The sequence below is a fragment of the Melanerpes formicivorus genome, unplaced genomic scaffold, assembly GCF_026170545.1.
Source record: "Melanerpes formicivorus ecotype bairdi unplaced genomic scaffold, bMelFor1.0.p_v2 SCAF_2, whole genome shotgun sequence".
Classification (NCBI taxonomy): domain Eukaryota; kingdom Metazoa; phylum Chordata; class Aves; order Piciformes; family Picidae; genus Melanerpes; species Melanerpes formicivorus.
Window position 1 is genome coordinate 39,503,689 of NW_027142354.1, and position 13,414 is coordinate 39,517,102.

General features: G+C 37.7%; 1 protein-coding gene across 3 annotated transcripts in view; it reads right to left on the reverse strand.

Moving 5' to 3' along the window:
- Nucleotides 1-258: 258 nt before the first annotated feature.
- BTBD9 (BTB domain containing 9) overlaps nucleotides 259-13,414 on the reverse strand; it is a 142,942-nt gene continuing 129,786 nt past the window's right edge. For 2 of the 3 annotated variants that reach the window (XM_068157500.1, XM_068157508.1), the window contains exons 12-13: nucleotides 10,397-10,423; nucleotides 259-9,714 (exon numbers count right to left, since the gene is read on the reverse strand). In XM_068157500.1, coding sequence (XP_068013601.1) covers nucleotides 9,532-9,714; nucleotides 10,397-10,423 — 210 coding nt within the window. In that variant the 3' untranslated portion in view covers nucleotides 259-9,531. The remainder of the gene's footprint in view (nucleotides 9,715-10,396; nucleotides 10,424-13,414) is intronic. The other variant, XM_068157517.1, reaches the window with a different exon arrangement.

Here is a 13,414-nt window from a genome sequence, read left to right on the forward strand (position 1 = left end):
AACATTCTCAGTAGCTTCATGGATGCCCACTGGCCTGAAAAGTTACTGTGAAAATCACTGGTGTTTTCTATGTTGACATAAAAATTCTGTCATTATTCATCAATACATCATTGATGATGATAACATTAATTTCCTTGCCATGCTGGAAAATCAATCCAGTTCTGCCAAAACTCCTTCATTTGCACGTTCAGTGTATGAGCAGCAGCAGGCAGGTTTGGGTTTTTGTTTGGTTTTTAAAATAAAACTACAGACAAGCAGTTAAACACAAAAGATCACTTTATTTCTCAAATCACATCCCTCTCTTTCTTGAAAAGGTGCATTTCCAATTCTCACTATTTTAAATATATTCTGTATTTTCCTGTGAAGTTAAATACTTTAAAGGAAAATCCCCAAAGACATAAATACAGAGCACAATAGTTTAGCTTTATTATTTGCTTTGAGCATTGTCTGGTCCTGCATCCATTCTGGTGAGTTTTGTAGCTCTTTGAAACTCTTAAAAGAAATCCAGAGCCAGCTTTCTTTGCTCTCCTGAACCCCCTGCTTATCAGCTGCTAATACAAACCGTTAATACAATGCTAGAGCATGCACAGAATAGCTTATAGCAATTTACTAACAGTATAACTTTCATTACAAATACACACTTTGTTACTAAGGATCTAAATGCGACACTGCTGCTTCTAGATGGTCATAGAAAATTCCACGTTACAAAATGCTTGTTTGATGATGTGCACGTCTGCTGGTGAAAAGGATATCAGTACTAACAAGGTTTGCTGGGTTGTTCAATGGGGAACTTACAAAACCAGACAATTCCCAAAGTCATTGATTGGATCACTGCAGCACAATCCGCAACTATCAGTCTACCTGAAACTAGTTAGCCCAAACTGTTGGCAATGTATACCCGTTGGAGTATAAAATGGTATCAAGGTCACCAGAAAATGCCATGTAGGTTTATTCTCATATGATGAGCACAATCTAATGCAATAGCACACCTCCAGCTAACAGCCGGGAATGGAAGTCTGATGACACCATTTTTGATGTTGTCACAGAACAAGAGTGGTGAAAACAATCCAGTGCAGGCGTTATGATGTTCCTTCAAAGAGCTGAGACCAGAAATGTGAAACACTTCCCATATTAGAAGCTGTACTCCTGAGAAGTTATGCTGGAAAGAGGTATTGGTATGAGCCTGAATGGATATGGATGTGAATTCATCTCAGTTACACATTTCACTTGAAGCACTGCTCCAGAAAAAGCCATCAGGGTCTGGTAGGCTGATTTCACTACATATCTATGCACTTAAAGAGCATTCAAAGACTATGATAAAGCCTGAAAACTTAAGCTGAAATTTGTACCTGCTCACAGTAAGTTCTGAGGTAGTTTAGAACCACTCTACATTTAGGAAGTACAAGAAAGAAGGGAAGAGACTTAAAGCACAAAACTAGCAAGATATGACAACTGACACAGAGAAGGGGAGAGTAACTACATGGTTTTAAACCACTGTGTGTCAAGAAAGATAAGCACTGACACAAATGAGTGAAAAAGTCCATTTAAAGCTTAACTTCTCTTTAGCCTGGCTCTTCATATTTAATTTATGATCTTTGAAGGAACAACATTAACATCCACTCCAGAAAGAAAACCAATGATAATAATCAAATTGAGCAAAGCAGAAAGGAAAGGAAGTTTTACAAGATATTGGACAAGGTTAATAGCCATGGGCACTGGATTGTGAAATAATGCTATACTTCTCAAAATGAGTCCATGTGCTCAGTGCCATGTTTGAATCTCCAGACAGCTGCCATGGCTTCACACAGAAATGCTGAGGAGTTACAAATTCTTTCGAAGTTCACTTTTGACGATGCAGTTTATTTAGAAAGCAATGCAATGAGCAATGCACAACTTTCAAACTGAGTGTGTTATCTGGTCCATCACAGTGAAAATTATTTAAGTTTATATTTAAACTTAACTTAGACAAGCCTGCACAAAGTCTGATCTACTACTGAAGTCCACAGAAACCCCCTCTTGTTGATTTTTCACTTAATGGTAGCAAATAGTTTGCAAATATTATGGAAGTCCAAGCTCCAAAAGGGCTGGCATTTCCCATAAGCACAGACAGCCACATTTAAATAGGAGTAGAGTAGAGTAGAGTAGAGTAGAGTAGAGTAGAGTAGAGTAGAGTAGAGTAGAGTAGAGTAGAGTAGAGTAGAATAAACCAGGTTGGAAAAGACCTTCGAGATCATCAAGTCCAACCCATCAGCCAACACTACCTAATCAACTAAACCCCATGGCTAGTATTTGACAGTCCAGTCAAGTCTCATTTCAGTGAAGAGGGATGAGGATATTTTATTCAGCATATGACAAACCAAACTAAAATAAATTAAAAAAAGAAATGTATCACAATTTGGAGGAAGGTTGCAGGAAAAGCCACAGCAATGGTGATATGGTGCTAGATAAGAAGGAAAAGTCACTAACAGGCAGATGGCAGGAAGCATGGAGGAAAAAGTAAAAGGAATCCTACCTTCCTGTTCCTCTTCCCTTAAAAAACATTAGAGCCTTGCATCCTACATTCTCTTCCTCTTTTTTTCCAGTGTTCACATTCAGATGAGCCATAGATTCCTTAACAAAACTCCCTAAATTAAAACAGCCAGGTGGCCATGTAGAAACACATCTTTGCAAACCACCACTTCAGCTCCAGCTGCACATCCATTTTCTGATCTCTGCGCACACAGATGCACAGTTGTAACTCCCTACCAGCCTTCCCTCTACATGGCTACTTGCAACTCCACCTTGTTATGTGATGATTCCAATCTAATCATTTAAGTTCCATGAATATCACACAGAAACATTCACCCCAAGTATTCACCTCTCAAAATGGGTAAGTAGTAAATAATGTAATTCCTGAAATCGTGCGGCTCCAAATCCTGCAACACCATTGCTCTTTTTATTAAAAGTGGCACAAACTTATAGAGGATTCAAATGGGGTTCTGGCCTGCAGAAAGCAGTAGAAACCCACCCCCATTCTTCAGCAATGAACCTGCTGTGATTGTTTCAAAGGCTGTTTCTCAGCCCGACAAACCTCTATGAAAAGTTCCTGTGATGAATTCTACTATCCTTCGGCAGCTGAGAATATCAAAAATACCCAAAAAATAGCTGTAGAAGATTCCAAAAAATAACCATTCTGTGGCCTGACCATGCTTCTAAAGCACAATCTAAAATATTTATGTAAATGCAAAAACTACTTAACATCTTCTGTTAAACACATGCATTGGATTCTAAGTATAAACCATAACTCACCATTGACTATAGCTCAGGAGTGCAGATGCAACCAGTAAGTGATGTAGCCCAAAAATGATACATAGGAAATGAGTGATTTTTGGTGAGTTCCCTGCTTCCTCTACAGAAAGAAGCCATGACAGCTACTATTCACCTGGATTACATGGCACATAGCTTTAGACACAAACCCTGAACAGTAATACTGCCCTCCTTATTTGATAGAATCATGGAATTGTTTTGGTTGGAAAAGACCTCCAAGATCATTGAGTCCAACCGTTGACCTAACACCCCCATGGACATTAAATTATGTCTCTAAGTATCATATCTGTATGCTTCACTCCAGGGACAGTGACTTCACCAGCTCCCTGGGCAACTTATTACAATGCCTGACCACTCTTTCTGTAAAGAAAATTTTCCTAACATCCAATCTAAACCTCCCCTGGCATAATTTCAGGCCATTTCCTTTTGCCCTATCAGCTGATACTAGAGAGAGGAGGCCAACCCCCACCTCACTACCAACCTCCTTTCATGTAGTTATAGAGACCTATGTGGTCTCCGCTCAGACTCTTCTTCTCCAGACTAAACCATCCCAGTTCCCCCAGCCACTCCTCATAAGACCTGTTCTCTAGACTCTTTACCAGTTTTGTTTCCCTTCTCTGGACATGCTCCAGCAACTCCATGTCCTTCTTGTAGTGAGGGGCCTCAAAAGTGAACACAGTATTCAAGGTGTGGCCTCACCAGTGCTGAGTACAGGGGCACAATCACTTTGTTTCAGGAGTCACCAGGTAAGGTATAATGTTAAGAGTGTGTGGAGCTGATTCCCCATTTCCTTCCACCATCTGTAGCTATCATAGTAATTAAACACCTACAGCATCATAGAACTGGTATGCAGACAGAGGTACTGGCAGTTCGTCTATTGGTAAATGACAAACACCTGCCCTTTCCTTGTATTACACTGTAGTTTGTAACAGGGGCTTTAGATTCTGTCATGGAATATGGGTGGGACTTTAACATCACCTCAGCCAAAGCTTAGCAATGGAAGTTTGCGAAGGGCCAAATAAAAGCCTGAAGGCTTTTCTGAGCCATTAACAAATCATATAAAGGCTCATTCTGTAAGCACAGAATCAGAATCACAGAATCAGCCAGGTTGGAAGAGGCTGCCAAGATCATCAAGTCCAACTGATCATTCAACCCTACCTAATTAACTAAACCACAGCACTAACAGAAACAATGCAAGCCACAGCATACAAGGTTGCCAGGAGGAATATAAGTGTGTTCTTTGGACTCCAGCCCGTCTTTGAGATGAGCATTTACTTTCATAGACCTCACTACAACCAAATTGCAAATACTTCATGATTGGGCAAAACCCAGCTTTGGACCTGGCTCACCTCGATTAGACATGTATACTTTTAATTTAACACACCAGAGTTCAGCAAAAGAATTAGCATCCTGCCACACCACAACAGTAGCATTTCACACCTTCCTGCAAAGACTTTTTTTTTGAGTTTTGGAGCTTTAGACCTCCTCTAAATTGAAGTAATATAATTAGCTACTACTTACTCGACTCAGGATTTTGTATTTTTTATTTTTAAATGTATCCTGAAGAAAGCTTTGTGAAGCTTCTGTATATACCTGTGTTAACTAATACAACTTAAAATGACAAAAATCAGTTCAGAGCAACAAAGCTGGTGAGGGGCCTAGAGAACAAGTCTTGCGAAGAATAGCTGAGGTAACTGGGGTTGTTCAGTCTGGAGACAAGGAGGCTCAGGGGAGACATGTACCTGATAGAAGGTTGTAGAGAGGTGGGGGTAAGTCAGTTCTCCCTAGGAATAAGCAATAGGACAAGAGGAAACAACCTCAAACTGTGCCAGTGAGGATTAGATTGGACATTAGGAAAAATTTCTTCAATAGGAAGGGTTATAAAGCACTGGAACAAGCTGCTTAGGGAAGTGGTAGAATCACAATCCCTGGAGGTATTTAAAAGATGTGATGTGGTGCTGAGGAACATGATTTAGAGGTGACTTGGCAGTGCTGGGTTAATGGCTGGACCTGACGATCTTTAAGGTCTCTTCCAACCAAAACAATTCTATGATTTTATGAACTAAGGATTCTAACCTAAAGACACCATTAACTGAGAGATGAGGACTAGAATCAGGCCCCAAGCACCCTCTGGGATCTACAAACTCTATTTCTGAAGCCTGCTTTAGTCCCCTAGCAGCCGATATGACATACAAACCTAAATGCTCACTCTTAAGTACATTAAGTCTTACTGGCTTTGATTATTTGTTGAGTACTCCAGCCACAAATACAAAACTACCAATGCATTCACTTGTCCATCTGACAGTATATTAACACCCACCAAAATATAAGCCAGTTAATACTTCCATGGAGAAATGCAGGGCATAACATGGCTACTTTCTGTGAAATCACATCTAAGCTGCTATTCCTTATTCTCTGAGTAGGCATCACTGTATAACCAGAACAACCAATACACCACAGACAAGAATGGCATTAACTGCCTTCTCATTTCTCACAATGATTTTAGATGTACAAAACATTGATGAATAATGAGTGGAAGCTGGCATGCATTTGGCTGGAAAACAATTTACTTAGAGTGGAAGAATTATAGATATCCTTTACATGGAAACCAACTCACATCAAGTCAAATACAAAACTGAAAATTCTCTCATGTTACCATTAGTAAAGATGAAGATTAATTAAATGAATTTGATTTTTTCAGCAATACTGAGAAATGGGGCTTTGAAAGAGAAAAGCTGCAATGAAGAACATTTTCTTCTCTAATAAAATTGGTGATTCTTCCTCCATATTGTTTCTTACATTACACTTGGATTAACTTCTTTCACTGTAATTCCATTAAACATGCTGTTTGAACTTGGTTTAGAGCTGATTTGCAGTGGGCTGAAATCAGAGTTGCACAATTTTTGTGCTCTTCAGAAATTAATTTTCCTGGATAAATTAGTTTTAAGGAATTGATATTTGGCTGTGCATTTCTGTGAATAAAAAAGTAGTACTTTAAGTGCATTTGGATTAAGTTAATTAAATAGACTTTAGAAAGAGCTTTGTTGAGCTCCATGTGAGTTGAGCCTAAGACTGAATTCACCTATGGAAAAAAAACACCTGAGAAAATGAAGCCTGGGGAACTTAAAAGATACTAAAGGTCTAAATAACAGTAATGGCTCAAAAGTGACAATACAGTTAGTTCCACTGCAGGCATCTCACAACAGGTCTATTTTAGAGTTTCCAACAAGGAAGAACACCTTGGTCAGTTCTGCTCTCCCTCTGCTGTAAATAAAATATGAGTAAGTGGTAACATAGTTCTGAATAAGTATTGTATTCCATCACTGATAAACCCTGATATTAAGCTCTAAGGGCATAACATACTCCTGCTGAAAGAAAAAAAAATAAATCAGAATAATATGCAGGAACTACATCAGAAATTGGAAGTCAACAAACACAGACAATAAATTAGAAAGGAGAACATTCACACCAAAATGCAAATCACTGTGTCATGTCTTCCTTTGTCACTAGTATTACATTGCTAAGACAATGTTTGAGATAGACACCTATGGCATCAGGGGTGTTTTTGATGAGTAGCATTAGAAGATCAAGCAGAGTTCAGGTCCCTTAAATATTTCAGCATTACTTCATTGTGTGAGAAGATAAAGGGTTTCCATTAGAAAATGTGAACTTGTAGCAGGGCTTGTCTTAAAAGTCTGGGAGCTCCATGATCACACTGGACTCACCTCAGTGACAGGTTCTGTGAGTAACTGTAACAGGAGAAAATAAAGACTGAGAACCAGCCTAATACTAAAAATTTCTATTCACCTGTGGGGACAATGCAAAGCTGTTCTTGTTTTGTTCGATTTTCAGAGGTGGGGAAATAAGAGGGTCTATAGGAGCTGATAGTTTTTGCTTTGGGAATCTCTCAGATCTCTTCATTCAGATTCTTGGCACAGAGAGAATGTCATGGGAAATAAACAGACATTTCTGTTCAACAGTCACAGGCCAAGATCAAAAAAGATTTGCAGTAGATCTTTGCAATCTTCAAGACCTATCTGTATAAAAAATAATTGTGCACATCAAAGATTACAAATTGAAAATCTTGTTCTTTCTCTGAAAGCCTAGACTCAGAACAGCTGGCACACTTAAAAATATAAATTTTTAAGCATTCTCTTCAATGGTGACTCCTGAAGACTAACAGCTAGGAAGTTGCCCTTTGATTATCCACAGCTACAGAAAAGCAAACCTGTTTGATCAAACTGCAAATGCCACCAGTGACACGGAAGGCATGGATTACAACCACAATAGAAAAGTTTTCTGCTTTTACTTTTCAAAGGAAAAAAAAAAAAAAGAAAAAAAGTTAACTTTTTGTACCTATACTTAGACAAGAGTTGTGCCCCTGGAAGCTGGTCTCAATTCATGCTCATAAAGGCTGTTAAGTCATAAGGTAATCAGCATCCCAGACTAGGTGTTGTACAAGCATAAGCAGTATCCTGCCTCAGAACTCCAGACTGAGGCAGCTGTGGCACATATTATAAGCTATATATAACGTGATGGGCATGCATCTTCACCAAGAGATATTCACAAGTCAGAAGACAGTAGTGGGAAGGGAGGGGGCTGTATGGAGATGTCAGAATTCAACTGCAATCTGGCAATGAAATACACTATAATATTATTGACAATGCTTAATAAATTTTATTTGAAACAAGAGAAATGAAGCTTTTCTGCTTTGAAATTTCTACTGATGCATTGCTACCACTCATTATGTTTCTTCCTGTTTTTATCACAACCAGTATCCAACAGGGAAATTCTTTCAAATTAATAGCATGATAAATTAACATACTATTTGCTATGTTGATATAACTCATTTTATCACTATAGTTATGCAAAGGAAAAATGTATTTATCCTACACTAGCTCTGTTTTCTTCTGACATGACTATTTGTCACCACAGGAAATTCCAAGTGCATGAAACAGAATAGCTGACATTTCCAATATTATATACTTCATGAGGAGTAAGAACCCTCTCCTAATCAATTTTGCCAATTACATCAGCATTTGTCTTAATACAAAACTGCTTTATCACATGCTGAGAGACCAACACAGAGCTCTTCCCAAAAGTCACACAGATATGGAAAGTAAGAAACTGCAGCATCCTTAGTGTGGAAACACTTAGAGTAAGCAAAGTAGCAGGCAATGTAACACAGACAGACATAGGCAGTGAATTCTGTGACTGTGAAGTAAAAGACAGATCATTTACAATGCAATGTAAATGCACCATATTTTCAGAAGATTATGAAAAAAACTGTATGCACAGACAGCCTTTGAGATTTTGGCTCCAGACTGCAGAACTTTTTTTTCACCTCTTTGGAAAAAAACAAGAATCTGCAAATTCTTTAACTACCTGTCAGCAACCAGATGCTGTTCCACTTTTCTAAACCTAACAGTTTTTGATGATCTCTTGAAAGCTTTCCTAGAAATATAGGTAAATTTTAAGTAATCATCTTTAGGTGTGAAAAAAACATGTTTGGCTTCCAGGTGGATGCTCGATTTAGGAATTTCCTTTTTGAGTATAAGAAATGACAATTTTGTACTTTGAAAAGACAAATAAGGTCAAGATTAATATAGCATCCACTGATGAACGAGGGAATTTGCATCTCAGCAGGTAAATATGCTTGATACTTCCTTAATCTACTGCACAGCACTTGCAACAACCAAAAATAAAAGACAAAATGGAATACAGAGTCAAAACAATTTAGAAAACAGATTACTAGTTACAAAGGAACATGAATGAAGAATAACTTTAAAGAACAACATATATTCTGGACCGGTGTGTTCCATAAACATTTTCTTTGCTAATGGAAGCCTTCAGGGAACAAATACTTATTTCATATGCCTTCCATTCTGCTTAAATCATTTTAGATTTCCACTGTAGCTCTGCCTTTTATTTCCTTCCATTCTTGTTGCCTTGGTTAGAATAGAGAGGTAGGGTGTTAATGGGGTACTTGATGAAGATTGAAGACCTATTTTTTCACCCCTTGGAGACCAGCCTGATTTGAACAAATTGAGGAGAGTGAAGCAGCCTTTTCCATGGGAAAAGCCTTTTCCATTTCAGCATTTCCAGATTTCAGACATGGTCTCCTTTGTTCACAATGAAAGCAAAGGTGCCAGTACAAGAAGGTTCTGAATAGTTTCATATAACGTCAGCGGGGCTGCGAAGGTTCTCCTTCAGACTCCTTTATGGTTAGTGAGTATGGGAACGTGAGGTGGATCCAGGAGGGGAATGCAGGGAACTAGTGCTTGCAGCTCGAACAGGACGAGAACCAAGCTGTTGTCCACCCAACTCTGTTGTTGCCACTTCCTTACTATTTTCATCCTTGTGGGTACTGTTCTGTGCTGGGCACTCAAAATGCACACAGTGAAACACCTGGAGAGAATAAAAAAAAAAGGGAGATAAATCAAAACAACTAAATGCTGACAAAAGCATGATCAAAATAAGATGAAGTCTACATGGAAGTATGCAGGCCAGATCAGTGCCAAAGTACTTAGTCAAATTAGAATGTTTCACCATGAGGTTAAAAGCATCTGTCCACAGGCCATAAATATTAAATAACACAAGTGGCACAAAAGGCAGCCCTCAAATTATACCAACTTTTACTTATGGAACTAGGAATAAGAAAGATGGTTCCAAAGCAAAAGAGATTTGTAAATGATTTTTTTCTTTGCCAAGTAGCATAAATATCTACTACATGCTATTGGACGACAACGACAATTATAGTAACTGTCTTAAACATATCTTATGATCTAATTACTTCCTCAAAAGACCAAATGTCCACACACTCGAAATGAAATTTAAATCATTACCAGTATGATTCTATTTCAAGATTGCCCTCTGTTGTAATAGTAATACATATCCTGGAGTATGTAGAGAGGCATTCAGAGTGTCCAAGGAGGCTGCTGCTTCATCAGATGAAATATTCCATTTCAAACAGTGACAATTTTCTGTTGTTTCAAACAATACCTGGGACCACTGTACAGGTGTCTGTATCTTAGAGTAAGAGGACCATCGCTTTAAGCATTTTTTCCAAATTATTTTCTACTTTACTTACTCTTACTTCTACTTGTTCTTGAAGTGCCTGGGAGGAGAAGGGGGAGGAACTCTTTAAAATGGTTGCAAAACTTCTTTCCACATGATTTCTCACTACTACAAATTGCACAGCTTCGTCACATACGAAAGAAATAAATATTCTTTTCACACCAATTTAAAGTTTGCTATTTTCTCATGCATTGCAGTTTTACAGCTAAAGCTTGGTGAGTATCAAAAACTTAATTTTAAACAGTAATTGATTTAAAAATTATTGTTTAAAATTAAGTCTGTATGCTTTTGTGACATCTAAAATCATTCCTCTTGCAAGCAGACCATGTCTTTAAAGCTTTTCTCACAAACAAAGGTAATTTTTTATAATCTCACCTGCCCTTTCCCAGACACTTTCAAGTTAATGTGGCAAAATCAAACACCATATACAAGACATGGGTATACTAGATATTCATACAAGACTAGAGGATATTGTATTTTTCTCTCAGTTTTTCAATACAACTGAAAATCCTATTATTGTTTTTTTTTTTACTGTCTCTGCTCAAGTGCACATTGAGCAGACACCTGCAATGACATGACATGTCTGCAATAGCCCCTGGGTCTTTTCTGAGGAGGCAGCTAGTTAATTCAAATTCTGACAGCATATATGAAATGAAAAAAGAAAAAAAAAATTCACAGTCCCTGGGTTTTCTTTATCCCCACTATATTTTCTTCTGCCTCTCCAGCGTTAAGAATTCTTGCTGATTTTTATACAGATACATAACGATGCATGTCTGTATTTCTATATATGCTCACGTAAAGATGCATTGCTATGCCTTTATATAGACACACATGAACAGATTACAAATCTACATCCGTACCCACACACATACACATGTGCACAAAATGGTTTTTCTCTGCATTTTTTCAGGTGACTTCTTTCTCTAAGCTGAACTGATTTCTACAGTGGCATCAATTCTCTCCATCTGTTACAGCTCTTGAGAAACCAATTTTTGCATTCAGCTACACTTCTCAACAAACTCCTTTTATACTCATCCCATTCCCATATTTTAAAAATAACAGCTATTGTCAGTTTTCCAGCTGCACCTATCAGCATCAGGACTTGAGCCTGATGATCTTAGAGGCTTTTTCCAATATTAATGACTCTATGACTTGCTGAAAAGCAGATTTATCTCATCAGCACACCTCTACTTTCCCTGAAAGGCAGCACAGTCTAATTAATGGGATGGAGGTCTCACAATCAGAAGGTTCTATATTTCTACTGTAGACTGGATGGGGCACTTGGTGCCATGGTTTAGTTGATTAGATGGTGTTGGGTGATAGGGTTGGACTTGATCTCAAAGGTCTTTTCCAACCTGGTTAATTCTATTCTATTAATTCTATTCCATACTGATAGTGTTTCTCAAGTAAAAATTCTCTTTATATAGTGATGCATGCTTTTTAAAATATAGTATGATATCACTGATATTAATACTAGTCTATAAAGTCTGATGTACCCAATTCCTAAATTTTAACTTTGATTGTTACCAATTCTTTCATACTGAAGTTTTAAATATTTGACTTGGCACCTGGCACAAGCCTGTGGATTTACAACACTATTTTCAGTTACTCTGCCCCTTCATCATACAGAGAATACAGCTTGTGAAAGAAGCAGAGGACAGAGAAGTCCAATTAAGGTCATGTGCTGATTCTAATATTTGAATTATGTGTTTCAGAACAGCACTACTAAAACCACCAATCCTTCATGTGTTTCTCTCACAAGGCAGAGAGGCACCATTGTCTGATCAATGGCATGTTACACCTCTTGTGGATATTTTCAGAAAGGTCCAACACACAAAGCAGGAAAGCCAAGTACATCTACACTGGTGGAGCAATTTGTAAGATAAAGCTCTCACATTAGCAACTAGGTGCCCTTTCCAGGTCTGTAATACAGAAGAGGAATAACAAGATAAAACTTACGCAGTCAAAATATCAGATAGCCTGTCTGACAAACAAATGATGAAAAGCACTAAGGAAATAAATTCTTTTCTGTATAAAAGTAGGATGTCTAGATGCTTAAGAAAACACTTCTATCATGTTCTAACATACCAAAAAATATTCCAATGCCAGGTCAAAAATATCTGTGAACATCATGTCTTTCAAAACTTGGAAAACACAGCACAGGAAAAGATTAATTTTAAATATGAAATAATTCACAAAATACAGAAATTTTAAGGAAATTATTTTTCAACTCCAAAGAATAAACTCCTTTCTTTGGAAAGCACATATTGTGCTTCAAAGTTCAAAGGTACATGTTGGTAGGACAAGCAGGAAGTATTTTTGTACCTCTTAGAGTAGAATTTCTTCATGAGAATATGCTGTCATTAGCATCTTTGGTTTGAAATATAGATGGTTTGACAGAAAATACAACCAGCTGTGGAAAAGTAATTCTGGAAGTTGCTTAGGTTTTTACTGAAGAGACTAGCTAGACTCCAGAACAAACCAAGACTTGGGTTACATTGTTATTATTTCAGCTGAAATATGAAAAATACCTCGCTGCCTTTTTTGGAATACTAAAATTTGTGATTAAATATGTGCATGCTGACAATGTTCCTCTTCTACAAGCTTTAGCAAAAACACTATAAATTAAAAAAATAAATTAGTGTTGGGTTACAGATTTTAATGTCAAAAGAGGAAAAGACCTTGCACAGCAGCTCACTAACTTCAATTTGCACATACTGATCTTCACTACAGTTATGCAGTGCTCCATATAAATAACTACACAGGATAATGAATTCCTTGGAAAGAGTAACCAATCTGAAAATAGAATTATGTTTCAAAGCCCATTACTCTTCATGACTTAAAGCTACCTTTGAGAATTAAAAGTTGGAGGTAATGCTTCTTGGAGGATGATTTACTAAGTTTAAACATTCTTCTCATTCTTCTTTTAAAAAGAGATGAGAACGTACAGAGCTGGCACGAGAGCAAAGACAACTGTCTCTACAAGTCAGTAATGGGAAAGGCCTCCTTCACAGAGGTGCAACTCTGGAAG